Raw genomic sequence first — 27,998 nt, forward strand, 5'->3', positions numbered from 1 at the left:
TGCATTTAGCCTCAAACGGTTAGAAAATTAAACTGATAAGCGTTACACTAACCTAAAACTTATTTTTTTAATTTAGTATAGTGACAAAGACTGTAAAAAAAAGATACATGTACACAGTCTATGGCATAGTGAAGAAGAAATTGTTTTTTATCCAATGTTTCATCTAGTTTTTATTTGAGCTTTTCTCAAAGAGAATGAAAAGTTGAATCTTCTCTCGATTTTCAGATTTGTCCATTTTTTATAACACAAACCTGACAGTATAATCCAACTTGTAGAATGCAAAAATAGAAAAATTTGAAAATAAAGAAAAAAAAATCTATATATATTTCCTGAAATTCTGGTTGTAAGGGTACACTGCACTACATTTGTAATGAGTTTTTACATTTAATTTTCTGTTTTAGCATTTAGCCCCAAACAGTCAGAACATTTAATAAACATTACACTGAGAACAGAGATGGGTGGATTTTTTGAATTTGTCATTAAAAAGATTTTTAGAAAACCCTTTTAGACCTGAATTATTTTCCACTGATGAGAAAACTATATGATTATATGAAAATATATGAATGCTGTCTGTAATGCTGACTCTTATGTTCTAAATACATTTTTATTTCACAAACCATCCCTAAACAGCAAAACAAACATGATTAAATGTGTTATAAATAACAGAAATTTGGTAAAAACGAGTTTTCTATTGCTGCAATATAATTTTTTTCCAGTGCAATGGGTGACTTGTGCTCTATTCTGCACTGTAAAAAAAGTTAACAGAAAAATAAGTAAAGAATTGTTAAATTACAGAAAGTCACAACATATTATTTTATAACACGAATAGTAATTAAAACATTAATTACAGAGTATTACAGCTTTTGTAGAGCAAGCTTTGGCCCAAATAAACACACAGTAACACTGTGAATATTCTTTACTATAACCATGTGTACTTTAAAGTTTTGGGGTTTTAGTTGCCGGTGAATAGTGAAAAAAATATACATGTTGTCCATTGTAATGGGCGCAGGGTCTGGAAGACAAAACTTTTGAGAAAAAACTTTTCAGCTTTTATTTTCAGGTATTTACATCTGGATCTGATACACAGTTCAGAAGATAGCACCTTCTGTCTGAACCAACCCATTTTTCTTGTGAGCAAAAGTAGAGCTAAAGTTGTGAAAATGGGCTCATCAGAAACGTAGTTGACCTTATAGTAATTCTGCCGTCCCATTACTTCAAATTCCTACAGTAATATCATTTCTAACTCATGATTAATACTATGGAAAGGGTTTTTCAAGACATTAGTGGTGTCATTTGATAAGTTTCATGAGTTCTGATGAGAATGATTTGATTAATGTACATTAAACATTTGTAATAATGTAATCTTTATTAAATTTGGTCATCAAATTTAGCTTGCTGAAAAATTATTTTAATAAGAAATAAAGTAAAATTAGCTTTTTTAAAAAGCTATATCTCATTACAATACATTCTAATATTTCCTCAAAGTGCAAAAACAAAACCTTAAAGGTTCTACCTTTCATAAAAGTAACATTTGTTGCTAGTAAAAAACAATAGTACAAATACACAAACACTACTTTCAATTATAAAAAATAATAATACTATCTGACATCATTTTTTGCGTAAATTAAATTGAATTGCCATGGCCATGCATTTTAACCAGAAAATCATGAATATTTGAAAGTATGACATTGGCTAGCTCCTGCTGAACTACATTGTTCTAGAGAAAACATAGAAAGCAAAGACAGTGCGTGTGCTTCCTCCTTCTACAATGTTTGCTTCACCGTATAAAAAAGCCACTATAAAGTTGAAAAGCTTGTTGTTGCTGATCCAGCAGTAGAGTATTCCCCTACACACCAATGCTTCTTCTCCGCCGACCAAACTGGGTTTCACCTATAAATAAATGTAAAAAAAAAAAAGGAGTGATTTCTCTTTAGTTTGATTTACTTTTTAATAACTTTGCTTAATATCACACGTGATTGTTTGAAAACTGAATAAAATTAATTTACAAAAAAAAAATACACACAAGAGAAATGCCCAAAATTACATTGTGGCAAATCACAAAGTTGCCACTGTCCAGTAACCTAAATAATCACATATACACTAACATGCCCAATATCATGGGACAGGACCTATTATTGCAATGTCCCATGGAAGCTAAAGAACGCTGTGCTGATCTGTGGAGTATAAGTGTAAGGCCTCCTGTCGGTGTCGCAATCATTAGCCCCCACTGCTCTGTCCACTGTGGGAGGTAATGCTTTCTGTGAGATCCACATAACTTCAAAAATGTTCCCAAGCTGTCCCCTGTGTTGATACTTCATGGCAAGTTGCCATACTGCTATCCCATGACTTTAGGCATGTCAGTGTATACATGTAGTTGCACTACTGTGTTTTTTTTTGTAGTAACAGTTGCACAGATTTACCTTTCTCACCCTTTTCTCCTCTTGGCCCCTGGTGTCCTCTCGGACCCTGAACACCAGGTATTCCCTGCCGTCCCACCTCACCTGCAGAGGATAAGGAATATTCAGGTTCTCTCTAAATGCCCAGTACTTCAGTGAACCTTTATTACAGGTATACTGACAAATATGTTCATGAAGCACAAATCCAGTTCATAGTTTACTTTGCCTAAACTGATTTGTGGCTGTAATAAATGCAGAACCTTACGTATGGTCGTTCTCCCTTTTTCTTCTAATTCAAAAGAACTTCTGGTCATACCAGCAAAACCATCTTTTGAACACAACTTCATTATAACCATCGACTCTCTCTCTCTCTCTCACCGACAAAGTTAGCTAGGAACCTGGGTGTTATAATTGATGACCAGCTCTCCTTCACGCACCATATGGCCTCAGTTGCTCGATCCTGACGCTTCACGCTTTATAACATCAGGAAAATTAGACCGTTTCTGACGCAACAGGCCACCCAACTCCTGGTGCAAGCGGTCGTCATCTCACGCCTCGACTACTGCAATGCCCTGCTAACTGGCCTCCCGGTCTGTGTAGTAAAACCACTCCAGATGATCCAGAACGCAGCAGCACGTCTGGTCTTCAACCAGCCAAAACGGGCACATGTCACCCCGCTGCTCATTGAGCTCCATTGGCTACCAGTTGATGCTCGCATCAAATTCAAAACTCTTACAATCGCCTACAAGGTGATGACAGAACAGCTCCTTCCTACCTGCACTCACTCCTGAAGACTTACGCTACCTCCCGGCCGCTGCGCTCCTCCAATGAACGTCGCCTCACTTTACCAAACAAACACTCACACAAAGCAATCCAGACTGTTCTCATACAGAGTTCCCCAATGGTGGAACAAACTACATTCCACTACCAGATCAGGAGAATCTCTCAATATCTTTAAGAGACTCCTGAAGACAGAGCTCTTCAAAGAGCACTTACTCTCCTAACACCTCTAACACACTAACTACTTCTAACCCCATTTCCTTCTTCCCCTCCTTCACTCCTCTATCCCATTATTTCCCTTCGACCTCCTTTAAGCCCTATCTAAAAATGTCAGACAAAAGCATCTGCCAAATGTAATGTAATGTAATGTAATAAAGGTAAATGCACTGATATTTGATTGTTGGCTCTGGATCATAAACACCACTCCAGCTCATTCCAACAGTATTGCGTGGGGAACAACCACCACTCCAAATAACTATATTCCAGTGCACCATAGTCAAAGCCTGAGGGGGTTTTATACCCCTCCAAACAATGCTGGGTATTGGGCATTGGGACCATAGGCTCTCCAGAGAGTTCCATTCTACTGGGAATGCCATCTATGGAGATTATACAAGCTGTGTACGCACAACTAAACATCTGTTTCAGCAGTATGCCAGATTTGTAGATACCTTTCTCTCCTTTGGGTCCAGGATATCCTCGATCCCCCTTATGTCCTGGAATACCAGGAGGGCCTGGAATCGTGCCATGTACTAGAGAATAAAAGTACATAATTAATCATTAATTTTTTAAGGAGTTTTTGGACTTTCTGGAATTCAGAAGATGATAGGATGCGTTCATTTAGTCTATACAGAGCAAATTACTGTCTGGACACATTCTTTGCTATAGACACAGTCTCATAAAAGTGGCACAGACACTTACTCCTAAAGAAATCCATCAGATCTCCAGTCACGTTCCCATAGGAAGAAAAAACACGGCTGTATCCAGCGGGACCAGGGGGACCAGGAGGCCCAGGTGGTCCTTGGATGCCCATGGATTGCCCTCGCCAATACTCTTCATTCATTTCCTGAAGCAGACCTTGGCCTGGCAGTAAAAGGGAGATTAGGTCATTAAGAAGAGTCAGTGTTTAGGACACAAAGTAAGTTTAAAGTGGCTATTATCTAAATAATATTATAATCATCTTGTGGTAACAGAAACTTATCCTGTTGTAAGGTCATGTGAGATTACTTATTTAGCGCTATATGCTTCTTACAAAAAGCATTCACTCACGCCGAATGTAGTCAGTTACTCTGAGAGCAACATTGGAGTAGTCTGTTTCAGCAAGCCTGGCTCCATTACGATCAGCTCCATAGTAATATCCACCTCCAGTGCTGTAACCAGGTTCACCCTTGTCACCCTTCTCACCTCGAGGCCCAGGAGGACCAGCAGGCCCAGGGAGACCAGAAGTGAAACGACGCATAGCGTCACCTGAAACAGCCAAAATGGTTTAAGGAACCACTGAGTTTGAGTCAGACACTGCATACAGTAACAAATGCAGGTTTCTTGTGTTTATCTGTAAGTTACGCTGAATGCTGCATTTTTCTTTTTTTCTTTCATAATAACTGTGCATATTATCACACTATCACTTCACTTCATAATCAGTTAAAGGAACAGTCTGTACATTTTGGGGATTTGGGGATTTAGAGACCTCTCTGGTGAGAATGTGTAATAGCACAGAGAGAGTAAGAGTACTTTTGATGCAGGTTAATGTTTATAAATTGCTATGTGGAATTATGTTTTTAAATGTATTGTTTTGTTCATTTTGGTAACAATTGAAATACTTGTAAAATTACAACAAACCTACCAGACCACTCTGATTTCAGAATGAACACATTACATTTGCAGGAATGGTTCCAGGAACACTAATTAGAAAATTTTGCCCTCTCCAAACTCATTACATTACATTGGCAGATGCTTTTGTCCAAAGCGTCTTATAATAGTCAAGTACAAAAGTAATACAAGTTAAAGGTAAAACATTTTAGATAGGGCTTAAAGGAGGTCGAAGGGAAGTAATGTGTTAGAGGATTAAAGGAGGGGAAGAAGGAAATGAAGTAGTTAGTCTTCAGGAGTTTCTTAAAGATAGCAAGAGATTCTCCTGATCTGGTAGTGGAAGGTAGTTTGTTCCACCATTGGGGAACTCTGTATGAGAACAGTCTGGATTGCTTTGTGTGAGTGTTTGGCAAAGCGAGGCAACGTTCATTACAAACTCATACAAAACAACCTACAAACCTCTGCTTTAATTTAACTAGCCTTAGATGATGAACTTACTGCTGAGGTACTCCTGAAGCTCAGCACGAATAAGTGAGCTTTGGCTTGCTCTGTCATGCGAAACTATAACCCCAGTGTTTCCCGGAGGCCCCTGAGGTCCTGGTGGGCCTGGTGGTCCAGGTAGGCCAGGGCGACCAGATAACCCAGAATCTAAAAGACACAATGCATAATATACACATGATGAAAGAAGAAAACTGTTATTAATAAACATTCATGACTGTTTTAGAGTAAAGAGCATAAACACAGTGGAGCTTACTCTGCAGATACACCTGGATGTCTTCAAGCCGATACCCAGAACCTGAGCCAGATGGGCCTGCAGGTCCACGAGGGCCAGCTGGGCCAGGTAGGCCTTGTCTCCCTGGAGGACCGGGAGGTCCTGGACGACCAACATTTCCACCAAGCCCTGATCCTGACGTAGACAGAAATATATATATATATATATAAATAAATGAATAAGGATATTTCCTACATGTGAGATTCATTTTACCAATAATCAAGTTTAAAAAATGTAAAACTTACTTTCTATCAAAGCAGTGATGTCACTATAGGAAGACCCTGGTTGGCCAGGAAGTCCAGGAGGACCAGGTGGACCAGGAGCTCCAGGTCTACCAGTCAGCCCTCGCTCTAAAAATTTCACTGACGTAAATTATTTTGATCAAAGTGAGATATCTGGAAAAACTTAATATATAAATAAAAAATGTACACACCGTTCATTATTCTGATGACATAGTTTGCCACTTCCTGTGTGTCTAAGTTGGCTAGGCTTACACCTCCTGGTGGGCCAGGTGGGCCTGGAGGGCCAATGACATAGCGCCTAACATCATCCCCTAAACAAAAACAGAAAAAAAAGTTTATTAGTTGTACAGCACAGATTGAAGTTATAAGTAATTAAGTATATAGTTTTATATCTGTGTTTCTGACATGTAAATACTACTTACTCTGTAATAACGCAATGATGTCACTGACTGTTAAACCACTTGTTCCACTGCTCCATCCACTGCTTACTCCACCACTAACTCCACCACCAACTCCTCCACTCGCTCCACCGCTAACTCCAGCACTCCTTCCACTGCTTACTCCACTGCTTGACCCACTGCTTGATCCACTGCTTGATCCACTGCTTGATCCACTGCTTACTCCAATGCTTGATCCACTGCTCACTGCGCCAATAAATCCAGAACCTGGAACAAATGTTGATAGTGTTACTAAGTACCTATGCATGCATATAATTTAATGCATGCAGATAAAAACACAGTTATTGACTTATTGACCCTATTACACCAATTGCAGCTCAGCGAATCAGATTTAAAAACCCTGTTTGTTAAAACTTAATGCATTTTACTGCACTTATTTCATGCATAGACATGTAGTAATGTAGGCTGCAATAAAAGTTGTACAGTAACTAGGCTTAATGTTATCTCAAACAATGTGGACTTTCCACACTTACGCTGAAGATAGGCAATGACCCGAGAAGCCACATCCTCAATAGACACTGAAGGCCCAGGAGGACCAGGAGGGCCCTGAATACTAGACAGCTGCTGCCTCATGCTGTCACCTGAAGACAATGTATTTCAATGTATGTTCATGAGAAGAAAAAAAAACAATCCCCACTGTATATACAGTTTATTCATACGGAGATAAAGTACTTATTTATATGTGTTACATTTAAACAGAGCTGTTTTACTTACTCTGCATGTAGTCCATGATGTAACGGCGATATTCAGAAATGGATGCAGATTGCCCGGGAGGTCCAGGTGGTCCAGGTGGGCCTGGGAGTCCACGCTGCCCTTGAGAACCAACTGCATAGGAACCTGGAAATGAAATGGCCTTGTTCTGTAATATGATACACTGGCATGCCAAATGTAATGGGACATGGGACATTGTATTGTCCCATGAAAGCAAACAAACTGACCTGCATATTACTATATGTGTGTGGGTTCCCCTTCATTAAATGTGGATGTTGCTTGTCTTTTCACACAGACAGATCGATATGACCCACTGCACTGTCCACTGTTAACGGTAATGCTTTCTGCAGTATAACATATTTAAAGTAGATGGATTGAGGAATGTTTAATGCCTCCATAACTTTGGGAAAATAATGTCCCACCCACTATCAGGCCTCAATCAAACACCGCCTTTCCATAATTTTGACGGCCAGTGTTCAACCTGACTCACAAGATAACACCTCACAACTTATACAGGCTTCTACCAATCTCAAGTAACTATTTAATTCCACCATAGATATAATAATATAATACAATTTTGGATAGGTGAAGGATTCTCATATATAATAGACTGTCAGAAACAACCACATGACCACTTTTTTGCTTATAAAAGTATTCAAATTCCAACTGATTAATGAATCAAACATTTAAACATTTATTCTTTAATCTGCACTTAAAAAAATCAATTGACAGCGGGGGTGATTTATTCACTAAGATACACAATCACAATCATTCAGTCACAGAGACTCAAGAGATAATGATGCCACTATTTTCACCTCTTATAGTTCCTGGGATTCCTGGACTGCCTGGAACTCCATCATCACCTATAACACATCATTAGGTTAGTAAATGTTAACTGTCACATTCATACAAATTTATTATAGAGATTTATTTGATTTAATTTGATATACCTTTCTGGCCCTGTGGGCCCGGTGGCCCTGGAGGCCCAGGTGGCCCAGGAGGACCATAACCATTGTCTAAAAAGATCAAACATAACATCAATTTAACATCGACGAGACATCATTCAGCCTGCTGTTATATTTATAGTTTTTATAGTTATATTTCAGAGACAACTGGCCAATAAAGTTTTAATATAATAAATATTATTGTTTAGAGCCAAAAAGATTTTAACATACATCTAGTGACATCTCCAGATCCGCCTGGTCTTCCAGGCAGGCCAGGCTGACCTTGCGCCCCTAGAAAGCATAACACAGGCATGGTGTGAGAACATGAGGGAGGTCAGAATCTGAGAGACATTATTATCTGCTTTTTTGTCTGTTCTAGTAAGATACCTTGGTATCCCCTTGGTCCTTGGGCTCCTAAAAGAGTTGATAATGCCATGGATGAGGATGGCGAGGAAGATGAAAAGTAAACATATGTGAAAGTATTATTAACAAAAATACAAAAATATACTACTACTACTCTTACCATTAATAATAAAACACCAAGCTAAAACTACTAACGACAATCCTGTAGTCTCACCTGTGTCTCCTTTAGGTCCTGCAGGCCCAGGTGGTCCTGGTGGTCCAGCGAAATAGGTCCCTGTTTTGTTAAGTTAAGAACACAGAGGTGAGAATTTGATTAAACATTTGCTAATGATTATTTGTGAGGAAAAACTGTAAACTTACCAGTACTCTATTATGATTACTATAAAAAATTAGGAAATCTTACCAGAGTTGGGCACAAAACTGCCAGGTTCTCCTCTATCTCCCTTCTCTCCTCTTGGTCCAGGTCTTCCATATCCTGTAAAGCAGCAGTAAATGTGTGAGGATCAGTTTCAGTGATAAGCCTTCACCCATTGAACATCTCAAAAACTCTCAAATCAGTCATACCTGGTTGACCTGGTTCTCCTGGTGGTCCAGGCCTGGAGTCTCCTATATAAAAGTACATAAACACATATTAATATTAGGGCAGTTTCCCAGACAGAGAACAAGCCTAGTCTTGAACTATAGAGCTAAATGGAGATATTTTCCATGGAGACTAACCATGGGTCCATGAGTCTATAATTCTGCATGAAATGCAAATATTAATGTACCTGGGCGTCCAGGAGGCCCTGGTGGACCAGGTGGTCCAGGTGGACCCTGAACAACCTGGGAGGAACCTGATGCGGAAGAGCCGAACTGTCCTAAAAAGAAATTAAATGTACAAAATGTGTTTTTTCTCACATTAAAAACGTCAGTATTCAAGTTTTAGTTTATTTATTTAGAGGCATTTACTCTCAGATCTAGTGGAGCTGACTGTCTCCCTGGTTTCCACTGAGATTCCAGCTTCTCCTTGATCACCTTTTTCACCTTTAGGACCTAAAAGAAAAAAAAAGGAATAAGTTTATTAAACATTGTATGGACTCACTGACTTACCCTTTCTTCTTTTAAACATTTGCAGCTATGCATGTGCCACTGTTCACAAAGCGAGGCTTAAAAATAGTGTGTGACAAAGCAAAACCTCGGAGAGTTATAAAAGCTATAACCGAGAGCTTTGGCTTTTGTAAGCCATTGCAGTGATGTAAACCAGCTAATCAGAGAAGAGTGCACTTTTAAAGGAAAATCAGGGTTGTAAATAGGTTTGTAAAACTGAATCTGGGCCATTTTGGCCCAGTCAAACTCTCAAACTTGTGCCTTCAGACATCATTTGGAAAATCTCTAATATGTCACAAACACCTACCCACATACTTAATCAAAAAATAATTTTATGAGCATAATTAAATCAGGAGTTTACCAGGTTGTCCAGGAAGACCAGCAGGGCCAACAGGACCTATAATGACAAAACGCATCAATCAGACAAAAAAGCACAACAGAATACTCCAACAAAATAAATTCTCCTGCCATGATATCAGTCAAATCAGAGACCCACCTGACAATCCTGGAGCTCCAGTTTGTCCAGTTGGTCCAGGGGGTCCAGGTGGTCCAGGGATTGCTATAGAGCTAGATCCCACTGCTGATTCAAAGCATGTATAAAATCAGTTTTTAATATAGTGTGTGTGTGTGTGTGTGTGTGTGTGTGTGTGTGTGCAAGTCAACATTTTCTGTCAAATTCTGGCTTACCAGCATTAATAACTCTGCCAGGTTCTCCAGTGTCACCTGTAATATATTTTAAACAAAAATGACACAAATCACATTTTGGATTTTATTCTTAATTTTCTCATATGAAGACAATACAATATTGCATGCAAAAAAGCTATTGCTTAATTAATGTATAGTCAAGCATAAATAAAAACCTTTAATGCCAGGCTGGCCTGGAATTCCTGCAATTCCTATATGCAAGGAAATAAATACTCTTAATGTTGGCATTTCATTTTTGCATGGTGTTACATATTACACTAGTATTTATACAATTTGGGAATAAGAAGATATCATAAACTCCATTAATTACCTGGTGGTCCTTGAAGCCCTGGTACTCCTTGATAAAAAGAAAAAAAGAAAAAGAAATATTCAAAACCAAGACGTTACAAACCCAATATTTTACTGAACTTTACAGTTCATTAAACTTTTACTATGGTTTATAATTACTTTAACTGAAACTTATTTAAGTACAATATGTTAACTGAACACATTCACTTTAGCACTGGTTTAACCCTGTTTGCTAACAGAGAATGTATGCAGATATCCCACCCCTCCTGTGATAACCATGATTTTCCTGCATACCGATAGCCCAATAATACCTGTGAAATAATATCTAGGAAATCACTTTCATACATTTTGGGAAAGATCAAGTAAGACAGAGCAAGTGAGTAATAGACATACAGAGAGTATGACACAGTGAGCATCCTAATTGGTCTCTCCTTGTGCTAAACAGACCCATAGTGTGTCTAGGAAATATTTTCTAATCTACATATTTTGTAATGTAACTAAAAGTGTGGAATAAGAAAACATAAGAAGGACACCATATGTTTTTTTTTAGTGGCATCAACTTGAAACTAGTTTTGAAAGTGTGGGATGTCTGATGTACAGCGTTGGACAGTGAAACTAAAACAACTGGTTTTAGACCACAATAATTTACTGTTCCTACGGACAGTTCTGGTGGAAACAGGAGAGTTCAGAGGTGCACATTGAATTCTGCCATGATTCAGCCGTGGTTTTATGTTTTTTGGATACAATCCGGGTTAGCACCCGAACATTCCTTTCAGACAGCTTCTTCTTGCGTCCACAGTTAATCCTGTTGGATGTGGTTCATCCTCTTTTGAACTCTGGTATGTCACCCATAATGTTGTTTGTATTGCAATATTTTGAGCAAAATGGTGCAATGTGCAATTAATGAAGATTGGCCACCAGGCTGCTCCAATTTAGCCATGAAACCTCCCACACTAAAATGACAGTTGTTTCAGTTTCATTGTCCAACCCTTGTATGTTGTAGTTCATAGGCATTACTAATAAAAACTTTTCTTGCAACTCTGCCAAATATTTAACAGAAATCCTGATCTAAAGAAAAAATATTACAGTAACTTAATGCAATACCTGGAGGTCCAGGTTCACCAGGTGGCCCAGCTGGGCCTCTGATTCCTGGCAACCCAATTGATCCTTGGTCACCTTAGAATTAATAGCAAAATCAATATGATGAAGTTTAAATCAATACAATGAAGTCTTTTCAAATAATTTACTATAAGTACACAACTTACCTCTTTGTCCTTTTTCTCCATCAGTGCCTGGATCTCCTATCGATGTAAAAAAAAAAAACATGTTTTCATACAAGATAAAACATGTAACATATTAATTGTTTCTAGCAGCTAATAATTATTTTTAATAACTGCTTATCTTTTATTTAATCATATAACATGATAAAGATAATAGTTGTTTATTAATGCTGGAATAACTGGGTGTGTCTGTTTCCTACCTGCCGAGCCTTTGATTCCTTTTTCACCTGCAGGTCCTTGTCTCCCTGGAGGCCCTGCAAATCCTGATGGATGATTCAATTATAAAAGATCAGATCACAGAAGCCTTAGCAGTCTTAAATACACTCTGAATAAACTTTCAAAAACACAGTGACTATGTACAATAAACACAAACCTGGTATCCCTGGGTCTCCCTTTTCACCAAGATCACCTATAATACAAAGACACATTTAAAAAAGGTAAAATAAGCTTATGAAAACTGGCAATGGTATGATACAGGATGAATTTCAGATACATTACAAGACACAGACCCTTAAGTCCTTGTGGTCCAAAAGACCCTCTGTCCCCTAAAGATAAAATAAAATAACATACAATTTCAATGTTTTCAGCTGATTATTGCTAATTGCTTTTTTGTTTATAGGGATTAGAAATTAAATCTTGCCTTTTGGTCCTGCAGGTCCGATTTGTCCTCTGAAGCCTTGTGGGCCTGGTTCACCTGTGCAGCAAAAATTTCACATCATTTCATTTGTTCTTATAATGCTTCACACAATCAATAATACATCTTGTTGTGGGAGTATCGCTGCATACCTGGGATACCTGATAGACCATTAATACCTGCAGAACCTGAAAAAGAGATGGGACCGTTTACATTAACAAAATCAACACTGAATAAAATAATGGAAATAAGAGCATATCTGTTTTTTAACCATTCATACTCAAAGGTGCCTTATTAAATACAATAGTACAAAATATATAATCACATGACAAACTTAATTAATATTCATAAATAAACCTTTTTGACCAGGTGGACCAACTGGACCAGGTGGACCACGATGTCCTGCTTCTCCTGTAGACCCTAAAAAAATTGATGTTTAAAATATGACTTGAGTTAAGTTTTTCATAACATTGTCAACATTCAAAAATATGATTTTATATGTTACCTGATATCGCATATGAGTTTTTTTCTATTGCAATGACATTATTGTTAAAACGATTATCAATAATGCCAAATTGTCCCAAAAAGTTTGACCATGTCAGAACTTTACTCGTGTATGTGTAAGGCTGGGCATATCTAAATTCCAGGGGCAAAATATTAATACGCTTATAAAACTAAATGTGCATTCACACAGTTTTAACATAATTCACTGATGCACATAAAGTCTGACCTTTTTCACCCTTTTCTCCAAAGCCTGCTGGGCCTGGCTCTCCTCTGGACCCTGGAAGCCCATCTCGGCCCCTAAGTCCTGGTGGTCCCTCTGTGCCATGTTCTCCTGCATGAACACATCGATAGAAGTGAGTAAATCTGGACTGAGTAAAAGTGAGTGAAAATCGACTATTCCTACCTTAAACCAACATAAAAACATAATATACTGAAGTACACTGTTTCGCCATAAGAAAAGGGATATCTTGCTCATTACAAAGAGAAATGAAAATTCAGAGTTTGAATAATGCCTGACTTCTGAAGTTGTGTGGGCCCAGCTGGGACTTTCGGCGTGTCAGTATAGACTGATTGACTAAATGGTCAATTAAAGATTGATAGGGTCAGAAGAATATACAGAGAAGGACAGCTGACCTGCACTTCCTTTTTGGCCTTTTGGCCCCTCAGGTCCTAGATCTCCTCTTGCTCCGGGAATACCTACAGATAAACATTATGTAATTAACAGTATCCATAAAAAACACACAGGTATTAAATCTGAGCAGCACAGTTAATTACCTGGTGCCCCTGGAAAACCATCCATGCCTGAAAAGCATGGAGAGTATGTTAGCCATGCTGTACGCTCAAGCTAAGAATTATATATTTACAGCAGCAAGTTCAGAGCATAGTGACAGTGCCAGACTTCCAGACAGCAGTTCATTTAACTGATAAATTACAATGAAAGTCAAACCTTTGACTCCTGGCGTTCCAGTGTCACCTGAAACCATAATTAGTGTCAGAGTTAACATGTGTTTTCTAGATCATGACAAACAAGAAATTCTTATAACTGTCATAACTGTGTACAAGTTACAGCACTGAGTGTGTTCTGACATATTTTTATATCTTACCTTTGGGGCCTGGCAGTCCTCTTTCACCTCTGACTGAAGACGCAAGACTCTCTGTATATATAAAGAAAAAAAATATTATAACGCACAGAATATGAAAATTTGTAGTATTAAGTGGAGCACTTAATTGACTTGGCCTGTCACTTAATCACCCACTCATTTACTTATGTTTTGTAGTTTGAAGATTCTGAAGATTTGCTATATATATATATATATATATATATATAAACAAATAAAATCATAATTTATATATATCATTGATATTACTACTTTGTCATCACAAATATTTGCAGCGACAAAATGCATATATAGCATAAACTCACAAACACACACACACACACACACACACCATATTTTTCACACAATCAGGCACACTTAAAACCCCTTGATTTTTCCAAAAATCGTCAGTGCGTCTTATAATCCAGTGCACCTTATGTATTAATTTTACCAGTCAGGTTGTAAGGAGCAGTAAAGCCAAGGAGTTTCAGTTTAGTTTCTCTGGCACTGCTAGAGCAGTGTTAACGTTAGCCACTAACCGCGCTAGCTCTTTTGCTGTTCAGAGGTAAGTATATAGGTCTGTAATCTGAGCGTTTATCATGTTAAAACAAGCTATGTGGGACAAACTGCTAGGTAATATCGCTCTGGTTTACCGGAACACTTAGAGTTTCTCAGTGTAGCGCTGTCAGGTAGCATTAGCCGCTAACAGCTAGCGGTTAGCCGCTAATGCTAATGCTCCAGCTTTAGTGGAAATACTGGAATTCTAAAGCTTATATACAAACAGTTTTCAGGAGAGAAATCTGTGATTTACATCCAGTGCTCGTTTGACTTGTCTGACTCCTCAGAAATGTCTTTTTAGGAAATAAAGTTTTGTTTCCTTAACTTAGCTTAGTTTTACCGCCCAGTGGCAAGACCTGCTGAATTTAGAAGGAAAACATGGCAACACCCCTGTTCCTACTACTACTTACTAGTGTCCCATAAAAAGCGCCTTATAATTTGATGTGCCTTATGTTTGAAAATACACTAGAAAAAAGACGTTTATTGATAAATAGAGTAAAATCTGTTTATTTTCCCAAAAATCATCAGTGCTCCTTATAATCCGGTGTGTTTTATGTCTGAATTTAACCAGTCAGGTTGTAAGGATCAATAGAGCCATGACACTGAACTGCAGCATTATACAGAAATTATACAGAAATTATATTCAGTTTAGTTCTCCAGCACTGGGGCTGGAGCAGTATTAGCATTAGCCGCTAACCGTGCTAATACTCAGAAGTGAGTATTTTCAGCCTGTAGTCTGAGCGTGTACCATGTTAAAACAAGCTACATGGGACGAACCAGTATCTAATATCACCCTGGCTTACAGGAATACGCGGTTAGCCGCTAATGCTAATGCTCCAGCCTTTAGTGCTGGAGAATTCTGGAAATCTAAGCTTACTGTAAATAAACGTAAGCGCTTTACTCACTCAAAAAAAAAACAGTTTTAAGAGAGAAATCTGTGTAGATTAAAATCCAGCACTCGTTTGACTTTGAAATGAAGTGTTTTTTTAAGAATTACAGTTTTATTTACTTAGCTTAGCTTTACTTAACTTAGTTAGTTACCCCCCTACCACCACCACCCAACAGCGATACCTGCTGAATTAGAAGGAAAACATGGAGACAAACCTGTTCCTTACTATGTCGCATAAAACGTATTATAACTCTGTGCACCTCAAATATAAAAAAAATAGACCAGAAAATAGACGTTCTTTGATAGTGCACCTTATAAACCGGTGTACCTTATAGTGCAAAAATATTTGTATGTGCAGAACTTTTAATGATATGCACACAACCGTGGTAATCACAGGTAATAAACATAACTTACTTTTCAGAAGCTTGTTTGCCACTTATTGTCCTTTGTATACAGCTGGTACAGCATCTTTTAAGGTCCCCCGGGAAAATTCCGTTGTGTTGTGACTCACTTCCGTTGTGTTGTGGTTGTATTTGCAGCGCGTTTTTCTATTTGCTGCGCCTATGTTGTAATTTTGATGGATGTGTTTTGTGCTTTTGCAGCGCTTTTCAATTTGCACTGTGCTGGGCTTTCTCGGCCACCGTAAAAAAAAATGCCAAGATGTGAAAAGTATAAGGGTAGCAATCCAGAAATTTTGGAATTAATAATTATTAACACCCATTGATCAATAATTTCTCTTGAAATTGTAATGTTAGATGTTTATGTGTGTGTGCTCTTCTGAAAATAAACTGCATTACAAAAAGGACTGGGATACTTGTTCATTAATTGTTTCATCCTAAATCAACGATTATAAAAAGAGTGCTGGGGAGTTTATTCTCCACCTCCAGCCCATGTCTGGCATTAGGTATGGATTTTCTGGTTTACCTGCTTTAAACATTATATTTTTTATGGATCAGAAAGCTGTGTGTGCATTTGCATATCATCGTAAAATAGCTTAATACAATTATTAGAAGGGATGTCCACAAGTATTTGCTCTTGTAGTGTATTCCCAAGCCTGAATGTACGCAATAATACATAATACATTACAATGTAATTGTATATACAGTATAGAGTGTATGTATTCAGTACCTCTGAATGCCTGAGACTGGAGTTCAGCTTGCATTAGTCTCTGTACTGTCCTCTGCAGAGCCACACTGTCTGATCCAGCATCAGCGGCTCCCAGATTTAGATTGTTATCAGCACTGAGCACTCCTCCACCGTCCGCATATCTGCCACCCTGCAGGGTGTTTATGTCACCACTGCCAGTCAGACGGCTGGTGTGTCCCCGGCGGCCGGGAGCAAGACCCTCAAGAGCGTCCACACGGGCCTTTAACACCCTCACCTCCTCCGCTGTAGAGAAAAGTATAAATAATCTATAAACAAAAACTTAGATATCAACACTATTTCTGTGTATCAATGATGACAGATGAGCCATCATGTTCTTTTTCTCAAACATCTGAGGAATAAAGATGGAAGAAAGATGTACCGGTACCTTGTTTATTAAGCGCTTGGCTGAGGGCGATAAGTCCAAAAAGAAGGCCGAGCAGCAGCAGCAGGCCAAGGAGCAGCCCAAGCAGCCACTTCCACCAGGAGCAACAGCTGGGACCACAGCCAAAACAGCCTGCTCCAGAATCATCACGGATTTCTACAACAGGAAAAAAAAATTAACATTAAGTGCTGATCCAAATCAGTCTGAAACATTTACAGCATATTAAAAACAAACACAAGCTAAAACAACTAAAATAGATTAAGACATTACCTGCATATGTAGCTTTATCTTTTGTTGGCACCCCCGAAGATCCATCTTACAGAATAAACATAAAATATTTGTATTTATTTATTTATTTATTTATTTTTTTTCATTTTTCAGGCCATTAGAGATCATACTTTCAATGTCATTAAAGCTCAGCTCAATATTTACATTCTTATAAGTAAAGGTACAACAAAAGGTTGTTTGCCATATGTAGAAACACTTTTGAGTCCATAAAGATGCATGTTAACCGAGATATGAGATGAGTGTGAAAAAACTTTAAATTTGTAAAGACCATTTGAAGATATGAGAAGGGCTGTGACTGAAATGGATACCTGTTCCCTTATTAGTGTATATAGGGAGAGAATGTATGGTCAGTAGTTCACTAAGCAATGGCAGAATCAAACATAAATTTGTACGCATATAATTAATTAACGAAAGAACATCTACAGTATCTGAAATATCTAAAATTATGATGTGCATTTTTTCATATTACTGGCTTATACAAGCAAATGTTGTTCTGAGCTCACATAGTGAGCTACAATATTTTGTCTTGTCGCTGTCCTATGAAAAACACTTATCTCCATTTTTTATCTCGATTTTTAGTTTACTACATAATTTGAACAGATAAACTTTCCTTTACACTGTGCACTGTGAATTTCTTAATGAACGGACCAATAGAAACTCTTCAAAATGACCTGAAATAAACTCTTTTTACATTGACTCCCATTGGAAGTTTACAATGTTTTTTCTCTCGCCTGTAAAGTTGCTGTTTTGGAGATAAGTGTTTTTCATTGGACAGCAACGATTTACTATAAATTGCAAGTGCACTGAGGGAGAAAACTGTGCTCACTTTACGTTTTGAACACAAAGAGAAAAATGTTTGACCTTTTTACGTTTTTTACACACGTCTAGTACACATTATTTGTACAGTTTTTAACTTAACAACAGAGAATAAATTAATACAATTGCCCAAGTTCCACCACAAATTCTGAAATTCTTACAGTAGGAGCCTGAGGCAGATTTGACTGGAGCAGCCTCAGTGTAGGTACTTAACAAGGTCTCCTTCTTCAGTGAGACATCTGAAACAGAGCCTTAAAAATACAGGTTCTTCTGTAATTCATGTGTCAGAGCAGACTGGATTTAAATCACACCACAGTATTAAAATACACTTGTGTTATGAATTCATATTATAGCCCATTTAAAGCTTACTGTATTTATGTAATGTTGTAATGTTCACTACCAGGAAAAAGTTTTAGAAAATCTCTAATTTCCTTGATTTCACCTTTTAAGTCCAGTAAATTATTGGAAACAGTGTAATGAAATTTGGGATTTTTTAAACATATGACTGATACTTGTTAAGCTGTTTACCTCCTTTTCCACTGTGAATGCTGCTGGTGAAGTGCTTTCCGCTGTCCTTGGAGAGAATAAGCACCTCTGACTCTTTCTTTGATGGAATATTCTCCTTCTCCAGTATGATGTATTTTCGTGGAACATCATCCTTGGCAGACTGTGCAGTAGTGCCTAAAGAGAGGAAGGAGACAATTCAGCAATATTACAAGAGCTCAAAAACAATTCCGCTGATCCTATCTGCAATCTATGAGAAAGATATCTATCTGACCAGTGTTTATAGTGGCACACTTACCTGAAGAAGTGGAGACTCCTGTGCTGACAACACCAGAGCTACTGACACTCTGGGAGATGTTTTTCTGCACACCGTATCCTGCATGAAAATACGTACAAACACGTAATTAATGATGCTGAATACAGAGCAGGTTTTATTCATTTGGTTTCACTTTCTGGCATCAGATTTTAATAGAACAGTACCTGAATGTGTGTTAACACTGTTAGATGAGTTAACGCCATAAGATGATTTAACTCCATTAGATGAGTTAACTTGGAAACCTGTGTTGACTCCATGAGACGTGTTGGGTCCAAGAGACGTACTGATTCCATATGATGTGTTGACTCCATTAGACATGTTGGCTCCAGGAGACGTACTGATTCCATATGATGTATTGGCTCCAGGAGATGTACTGATTCCATAAGATGTGTTGACTCCATTAGACATGTTGGCTCCAGGAGATGTACTGATTCCATATGATGTGTTGACTGCATTAGACGTGTTGGCTCCATGGGACGTACTGAATCCATATGATTTGTTGGCTCCATGAGACGTGCTGGTTCCATATGATGTGTTAACTCCATTAGATGTAAGAACTGCACTCGATGGGGAGGCAAGATTATTCTGGAAGCCATACACTGCAAATCAAAAAGGATTTTATTCCAATTAGTGCAAACTGATTCACAGAATTATTGGTAACAGACATTAGAAGTGTTTGTTCTAACCTGACAGTGAGGAAGGTGCAGCGCTATTCGCAAGAGATGATCCTACAGACATGTTATTGGTGCTGCTTTGATAGCCAAAAGCCGACCCTGTGGAGATGTTAGAAGGCAGTGTGGAGCTTGTCCATGTGTAGGATGGGAACGCTGCCTCCAGAATACTGCTGTCATACTGCCCAGAGACTGAAAAGAGATGGTTTATGGATATTTGAATCATATTTACATCAATTGTAGCAGAAAGGTGTTCATATTAATAGGAACATGTATGAATAAATCATATTTTTCAGGACTGTGCAGACATGTCACATCTGATCTTTTCAAATCAGTTTTGAGACACTTTCATTTGTGGACCTAGATGGGATATGGACCCAAATCATGCATGCAACACTAATGTAAATAGTATGATCAAACTTCATGGGTCTTATTTTAGTGAATTAAAGACGAGCCATAACCAAGCAGCTTGATTTAGGGCGTGTCAGTGTGTTTTTGGTTTTGTGAGGCATGAACTAATACCTTAAATAATCATGTGCATGTCACTTGCAATTCGCTTTAAGAGTCAGGTGCTCTCTGAATTTGGCGCATTGCAATTTTACCGGCACGGCGCTTCTCAGCTAAAGAAACTGACATGCAGGTTTACACTGTGAAGGTGCATAAGCAGGTTATTTATGGGAACAGCAATGTTTTTTTGTATTCTGTTTGTTGTTCATGTAAACATTGGGTTTGCATTCTGCTACGTGCATTCATGTCTAAGTTGTGTCAATACATTAAACAAAGACCCAGACATCAATCCATAAACATGTCAATTTAAGTGTGAATAGTACTCATACCAGTCTGGGAGCCTTGTGTAGTAATCTTGGTCTCCACTGTGGCCTTGCGGGGGACAGGCAGGGTGGAGGAGGTGGAGGAGCGTGTCGGGCTGACACTGGAAGAGCGACCTCCTTTCAGTAGTTTCTTCACGTCATCCAGCTCTGTCCCTGTAATCAGACAGCCAAATTTTTTGCTGATCCTTGAATACTTATGGGTGACCTCTACAAATTCAATGGTCTAGTCAATAGTGGTGATTAAACCAGTGAATGTGTCAAAATCATGAAAGAAGGGAGGAAAAGACTTTCCTTCTAAATTCAGAGATAAAGCTCCAGCACAACAAGAGTGACCCTGCATTATTACAAAATATAAAATATTAAATGTACAAGTATTTTAGGACACCTCTTCTAATGAATGCGTTCAGCTATTTTAGGTTGCACCCACTGCTGATACAAATGTGCAAATGCACACACAGCTTGTCTACTGCCTTTTGAGGGGTACTGCCAATAGAATAGGCTCTCTGGAGAAGATAAACATGAACCTATTGTAGGGATGTCCAATCTTATTTACAAAGGACTGGTGTGGTAGCATGTTTTTTTTTACATACAAACAGCAGCTCACCTAATGTTACTTGTTTAACTCTTTCAGAACAGATGAGTATATATTATATTGTGTATGTGATGCACACAACAGAAGACTAATGTACTAATATAAAATCTATATAATATGTAATCTATTAACTGAATTATTTAATTGATTTTGGAAGCCTGTTTTAAACATTAGAATTATATTTACACACCATCCCTAAACAGTGCAATAAACATGATCAAAAGTGATCTAAATCACATAAAATCTGTTAAAATTAGCTTATCTTACTTGCATTATTGGCTCTAGTGCTGCCATTCCCTAATGTCTGGGTTGCTGTTTTTCCACTGCAGTGGGCGGGGCTAAGCTGCTGTTTCACTGGGTTGGAAACTTTTTCATTGGCTGGTTAATGGTCTATTTTGATGGACAAGAGGTCTTAAATACTGTTATGTGACACAAAATATAGGGAAAAAAGAAAATATATGATGTCCAATGTAATGGACGCAGACTCTGAAAGGGTTAATAAGATTGGACACCCCCAACATGCCAGTAATGGGATGTACTCTTATTGGTGTATAATAGTCACGGGAAAGACTGTGTGTTTCCTAACCAAAGAGTTCCAAATACGTTGTTTAGTATGTTATATCTAGGCATTAGTATATATGAAATTTTATTTGTATTATATATCTAAGCAAGAACATCTGTACTATACTAATGTTATTCAGTAATGGCAATAACTTGACCTGCAAAATAACCAACAATGTGATCTGCAAAAAGTAGATCATAGATTCATAGATTTGAGAAACTTACATCTGGTTGATGGTGATGCACTTTGTAATCTCGCCCTGATTTCACTCTCTAAAGAGACACAAGACAAAGAATAGAGCAGTTTTATAATGTTTACCATTTAATATACTGTAGACAGGTAAACAGGCAAAAAATTAGTGTATTGTGCCCAACAGAAAAAAAACACACTGACAAGTCATGGTAAAATGAAGGCTAAGTAGCATTTATGTAATAATACTGACCTCTGCTTTGTGACCTTCCTCTTGATGCACCTGTTGAGTACAAACATATATAAGCTACTTCATGCCTCTATTGTATTTATTGTATGTTTTATTTATTAAATTCATATTTCCATAGCATATTCCTGTGCAAATTAAGGGCAGTGCATGTCTAAAGCAGTGTGTTCTTTAATAATATGGTATTTCTGACATTTTATTTAAAGTGGGCTACTTGTAATGGAATGTTTCAGGTAGTTCAGCATCCTTAGAGCAGAAACCCAGCTATCATGAATACAGGCACTTATTCAGACTATAGCCAGTATGTTATACAATACATTTGAAAGCTAGTTAGTAGACATGAAATGAAGGTGTGCCCTCAACAAATCTCTAATCAAGCTTCAAAACAAATCACACAGAAAAGAGACTGAATTCCTGACCATAATCTTTCCTTGTCATCTCCGGTGAAGAGTTGGCACTTGAACTTCCTGAGGACAAAAACCAAAAATCAAATTCACAGAAAGAGTAAAATGTAAAAAATGCATTTTTATTATATATATTTTTCTATTATTTTTACATAATATAAATAATACAATACATATTATTTTATTTCTTGTAATCGACCCCACTCACCATCATAACCTCCTGAGTGAAGGGTTGAACTCTTTCTCTCCAAGAAAGAAGGAGAAGATCCTTGTGTCCTTCTCACTCCACCTGCTGAACTGGATCTGACCTTTGACCCTGACCCTGAGCCTGATCCAGACACACTTTCACCGCCTCCTCGTCCTCCTCCTCCACTTTTGCTGCTCCCAATTACATCATCACTGATGTAAAGGCCAGAATCAAACCCTGACCCTCCTGCATTCACTCCCACAGAGGCTGAAGGAGAATAAGCAAAATATACAGTATTTACAATGAAACAGCATCTTACTCTACACTAAATAAACATATTCAGTTAGATTAATCATGTCAATGAAGGGAATACAGTGGTCAGCCACAAGCCAAAGGTTAACCAATCCAATCTGTGGTGTTCTAAAGAATCTTCTACAGTATAAGAAAAGTTATACTGTGTAAGGGCTGTATGTTTTCAGAGTCTAATTGAGAACAAATGACAGAAATCTAACTCATCAAACCATATGACTGAAGTATTCTCCTATTAATGCGTATCTCACATTAATAAACTTAATTTATCAATATATCAATTCAGACAAAGATTTCTGCTATATGGTATCTATTATATAGCTACTATAACTATACGTAAATTCACATTGACTGCAAATAAATAAAAAAGTGTCTAATAATAATAATTCTTAGATGTGTTTTTCTTCTTACCGTCATACCTGAGAAAAATGGTAAAGATAAATAGTAATTGTCAAAAATCTTTTTCTTTTAAGACTAATTCTCTAAGAACAGTTGATGCTTTTGCATTAACATTCATTGGTCAATTTCAGACTTAAATTTATACTTATTTGTTTTTTTACATAAGGAACAATATCGGCTATTTAATGTCATCCCACAGTAATTATATTTCACAAAGTATTTTTTGTCTTCAATCAATTTAACTAGGGCTGGGAGGTTAATCAAATGACTTTTTTTAATAGGTTCTGCTTACTATTTAAAAAACAAAAGAAAGTTTTTTTTTTACAATATCATACAGCCCTAGATTTAACTCAATAAGGGAAATGAGAAATTTATAAATGTATGTACCTATTCTAATATTTATTTTTATATATAATGATAACAATAAGCTGTGAACTCCAACACAAAAAGGCTATAAAGCTCATGGACAACATAATTTAGATTTCCCTAAGAGACTATTAGATCTTTTTATGAATTGCATTTAAATTATTGTGAATTTTTTTATCTGTTATTTTAAAGTTACTCGTAAGTTTTTCTTAGGACAGGTGCTTTGAATTAAGACCCAGATCTTGCTCTTGCTCTTATGACATTATGACAATGAGAAGATTAATACTGAGAAAGAATGTGATGAATAGGTTCGTACAGGATGAGAAGTAAGAGCTGCTGCTGCTGTTCTGAGTCAGAATGTTCTTCTCAAAGCCGGTTCCCCAAGAGCTGCTGGTCATGCTCTTACTGCCTGATCCACTGAAGCCTTCTGGAGGAAGAAAACACACATACTCTCAGTTTTATTACAATTAATCTTCTTTCTTTATATATATTAATATTTCTCTTCACTTTAATCAGATCTTCATTCATAATTCTATAATCAGAAAGTGACTTAATTCCAAAAAAGACCAAAAAAACAGAATGAATTAAATTTCACAGTGAAACAGAAGATGTATCTTACTTGGTGGTAATGATGTGAGTCTGCTTGATGAAACTGATGTTTCAGTAATGACTGGAGACAGAATAAAAAAATTCACTTATGACACACAATGACAGTAAGGGCACTGTAACAGTATTACACATCCACACGGTGGCGCCATCTAACCGTCATGTTCACCAGGCAAACTCTGATTGGTTTTTTTATATAACATTTACGTAGTAAACAACTGCTTGACAGATTCTTATGTTGTAACCATAAACAACCACACGATGGCGCTCTTTAGTTTTCTTTTTCAGAGTAAAGTAAGAATGACAGATTGACAACATGAAGATGATGAAGATGATGAGCTCCTCACCTCTCTCTCCAGAACTCCCTCCTGAATCAGATATCTGCCTGATTAATGAATCCATCCCATCCTAACTGTAAATATAAAAAATCAATTTTTACTAACTTTATATAATATACATTTATAATATACATTTTATATATTGTATTAATTATATTTTCTTTTTAGATAAATATAAATAGTATCTGTACATTTGACTGACCTGGCTACACTGCAGTACAGAATATACAGCATGTACTGACATAAGACATTATATTATATTATATAACACAAAATATATCAAACAAGGATAATCTCCTACCCCCAGAAACTTCTTTATACCTCAACTTAATGCCCTCACATACACAACACCAAACATTAAGAAATGCATTAATATATAAAATTGCAAGAAATAATAGTATTATTTAATAATTAATATTAAAAATCATGCAATACAAAATCAAACAATATGTTTTTTTAAAGCAGCAACTAATCATTTACACTTCTCACACTTATCATACCGCAATACTGCATTTACTTTCAATCCCTACAAAAGCACTGATGTGCATCACTCAATGTTTAATATACTAAAAACATATTTCTTATATGCATTGAAACCCATCTAAATCATATCTGTAATTGCTATTTGCACAATAGTAGATAAAAGTCAGCATCTAACTGATGAGTAACTCATGAGTAATGAGCAGAATTGGGGAGTATTTAATAAATGACATGTACCCAATCACAGTTTTTCACGAATTTGCTCTTATCTCTTTTCCTGAGTATCACCAACTGATAACACAGCATCTGCTTTACATTTGGTGTATTTTAGTGCTTTTTTAGCTACCTTGCTGTTTGTTGCTGTCCCACAAAAATACATCTACATTTCGGCTGCTTTAGTCTAATGTAGATCTGACAGTTGTTCTTTACATTGTGACAAAATTGCATTTAATGGACAAATAAAAAATGCTCAATAAATACTTTAAAATATGCACATGACATGTTCCTCAAATCTCTCACTCTCACAGTGTAATTAAAATGACTCCACCTTTTTTTGACCTGTTATGTTTTACTGCTACACTTTGGCTAGCGTATTTTTATTTCTATAATTACTTTAATGCAGGAACGAGCCTAACTGTTAACTACAAACACTGGGCATAGGTTAAAAGTACTCTACTAATAAAATACATGTTGATTTATCATAATTGAAAAAATGTAAAAAAAAAAAAAAAAGGGGCACACAAAAATTTCCAAATGAAGTAATAATGCTTAATATGTCACAATTACTAAAAAACACTTTTATTTTCTTGTTTTGTTGACTTACTTCTTCTTTTCTACTTTTCCTTTAGGTTTTTTTTATGTTTTTTTTTGTTTAAGTTCAGTTGTCCTACCTTAAAAGTAATACACTATAAATAAAAAAAATCCTAATTGTCTTTGTGATGGAAGGGGGTATATTTTGTTTGTGGATGTTAGTGGTTAAGCACTTCAACCATCATGTCTTTTTCTGATTACGCATCTACCTTACTGGCTACACGAGTAATATGTTTCTGTTTTTTTGCTTATATTCCTGAGAATAGTTTAAAACAGAGATATATGGCACATACTGCGGACACGCAAATATTTCAGTCAAAACACAAAATTTTAGTTAAGCTTAGAGAGAATATTTTAACATCAGATAAAAATAGAGTTCATAGGAAAACTTGTCCTGAGGGCACGGTACTTTGACTGAGAACAAAGGACTTCCCACAATACTGCCTTTTAAAACATCAATCACCAAACCCACAAACTATACAACTGGTTTTACAAATAAGTTTAACAAGTCTTTAAATGTAAATACAGCTGTGGGAAGGTCTGTACTGTTTGTACAGAAATTGGGCCAAACATAATCATTTTCTTCTGATACTGACTAACTGAAGCCAATCTAATATTTCACACACCATGGAATATTAAATTGTACTGAAAAAGGGCTTTTAGGCAACTTTGAACCCTTTTTATTGACGCACAGCGATTATCTACGTTAAAAGTTTGTTAGAAATGCCATCAATTGAATAGAGAAGTGTTCAAGAACCTTTAAACTGAAGAACCTTTATGTACAACATATCTTTCATTCTTTAAAGCATTAAAAGGTTCATATAAACTTTCTGCGTTTTTAATAGCATCAGTTAAAGGGACAATCTGTAAATATTAAAGAGCTCTCTGGTGAGAATGGGTAATTGCACAGAGCATGTGGAAGAGTACTTTAAATGTGGGTTACTGAAAATAAATTGCTGTGCAAAATTCTATGCTTTGGATTACGTATATATATTTTTTATATTTTGATCATTTAAAAAATACTGTCAAAATATTGAGAGCAACTACATTCAATAAAACCCACCAGATCACACTGTGTTTTTAGTACGGATGTATGGATGACTTTGGCACTGTTGCTTTATAGAAGATGTAAAAGCTTTTATTTTTAAAAGTGTTTAAGAGTATTTGCTTTCATCTAAAGAACAATTTAACCAAGCAAAGTATTATTTAGGCAAACAATATATGGTTCTTTAAATTGCCCTTGTTCTACAGACCCACTGTCCCCTCACTTGGTCTTACTAAAGAATATTTTAAAGAAACCTTTTGGTAACCTTTTAAGGGAGCAGTGATTCAAAACCTGCCTTAGAACAGACTGAACTAAACTGTTAACAGAGTCATTTGTAATCTATTAAATGTTGTGCTTGCATAATACTGCACTGTGGCATACCCCCTAATAATACAACATAAGTGGAGATGTAGCAATAACCATTACACACAATACATGCAATCATGCACTCAAGGAAAGTTCCGATCACAAATCAGAGCAACTGGCATATCAACAGCAATGCATCTGCCAAAACATACACTGCATATACCATCAAAAAGATGGTAATCTATGTGTAAACTGTGAGGCTTAACAAAAAAAATGCAAAATATTCTAGACATTATAAAAAGTTCTAGCTATTATATAACACTATGCAATACTGTTAAATCTATCTGTTTCAGCTGGAAGAATTTCTTTCCAAGCACATGTGAGTAAGTTAACAGTCTGCTGTTCTTTACCTGAAGTCCAGGTGAAACGCAGGAGAAAGTTTCCGTTCCGGACACAAGGGAGCAATAAACTTTCCTCGAGAAGCTCTGATAGAAGTGAACCGTCCCCCGTAAAGTTCACGTGTATCCTACAACACGGATGTCAAGTAATTATCTTTGTTCTGTCTGCTTCTTCTTTATTTTCTTTCTGCTTTCCACAGGCAAGTCTCTGCAGAACTCCTCAGCTGGATCCTATCCCAAGCCACTCCCAAGTGCTTGGCACACACACCCTCACACACTCACACAGCAGCTTTT

The 27,998-nt window shown here is 36.9% G+C and overlaps 1 protein-coding gene across 2 annotated transcripts; it reads right to left on the reverse strand.

Moving 5' to 3' along the window:
* Nucleotides 1-94: 94 nt before the first annotated feature.
* On the reverse strand, nt 95-27,998 carry col17a1b (collagen, type XVII, alpha 1b). 2 transcript variants are annotated; one of them, XM_049481555.1, is made up of 56 exons: nt 27,717-27,998; nt 24,675-24,739; nt 24,341-24,391; nt 24,038-24,148; nt 22,669-22,914; nt 22,476-22,523; nt 22,063-22,092; nt 21,845-21,892; nt 20,473-20,619; nt 19,652-19,828; nt 19,130-19,564; nt 18,948-19,025; nt 18,674-18,826; nt 18,307-18,396; nt 17,312-17,356; nt 17,045-17,197; nt 16,642-16,902; nt 14,073-14,123; nt 13,916-13,942; nt 13,744-13,770; nt 13,603-13,665; nt 13,196-13,300; nt 12,823-12,885; nt 12,618-12,653; nt 12,472-12,525; nt 12,341-12,376; nt 12,205-12,240; nt 12,032-12,094; nt 11,817-11,852; nt 11,656-11,727; nt 10,574-10,600; nt 10,419-10,454; nt 10,246-10,281; nt 10,055-10,138; nt 9,920-9,955; nt 9,421-9,504; nt 9,240-9,329; nt 9,037-9,078; nt 8,876-8,947; nt 8,687-8,746; nt 8,497-8,523; nt 8,341-8,400; nt 8,116-8,181; nt 7,981-8,028; nt 7,169-7,291; nt 6,928-7,035; nt 6,419-6,661; nt 6,188-6,307; nt 6,000-6,104; nt 5,737-5,889; nt 5,481-5,630; nt 4,443-4,640; nt 4,095-4,256; nt 3,845-3,925; nt 2,430-2,501; nt 95-1,890 (listed from the first exon to the last, which is right to left on the reverse strand). In XM_049481555.1, the coding sequence occupies exons 2-56, from the start codon at nt 24,727-24,729 to the stop codon at nt 1,847-1,849; spliced, it is 5,124 nt and encodes a 1,707-aa protein (XP_049337512.1). In that variant the 5' UTR covers nt 24,730-24,739; nt 27,717-27,998; the 3' UTR covers nt 95-1,846. The 2 variants fall into 2 exon arrangements, with proteins under 2 accessions (XP_049337512.1, XP_049337511.1); XM_049481554.1 differs by having other exon boundaries at nt 2,421-2,501.

This window comes from Astyanax mexicanus, chromosome 7 (assembly GCF_023375975.1).
Source record: "Astyanax mexicanus isolate ESR-SI-001 chromosome 7, AstMex3_surface, whole genome shotgun sequence".
NCBI classification, from domain to species: domain Eukaryota; kingdom Metazoa; phylum Chordata; class Actinopteri; order Characiformes; family Acestrorhamphidae; genus Astyanax; species Astyanax mexicanus.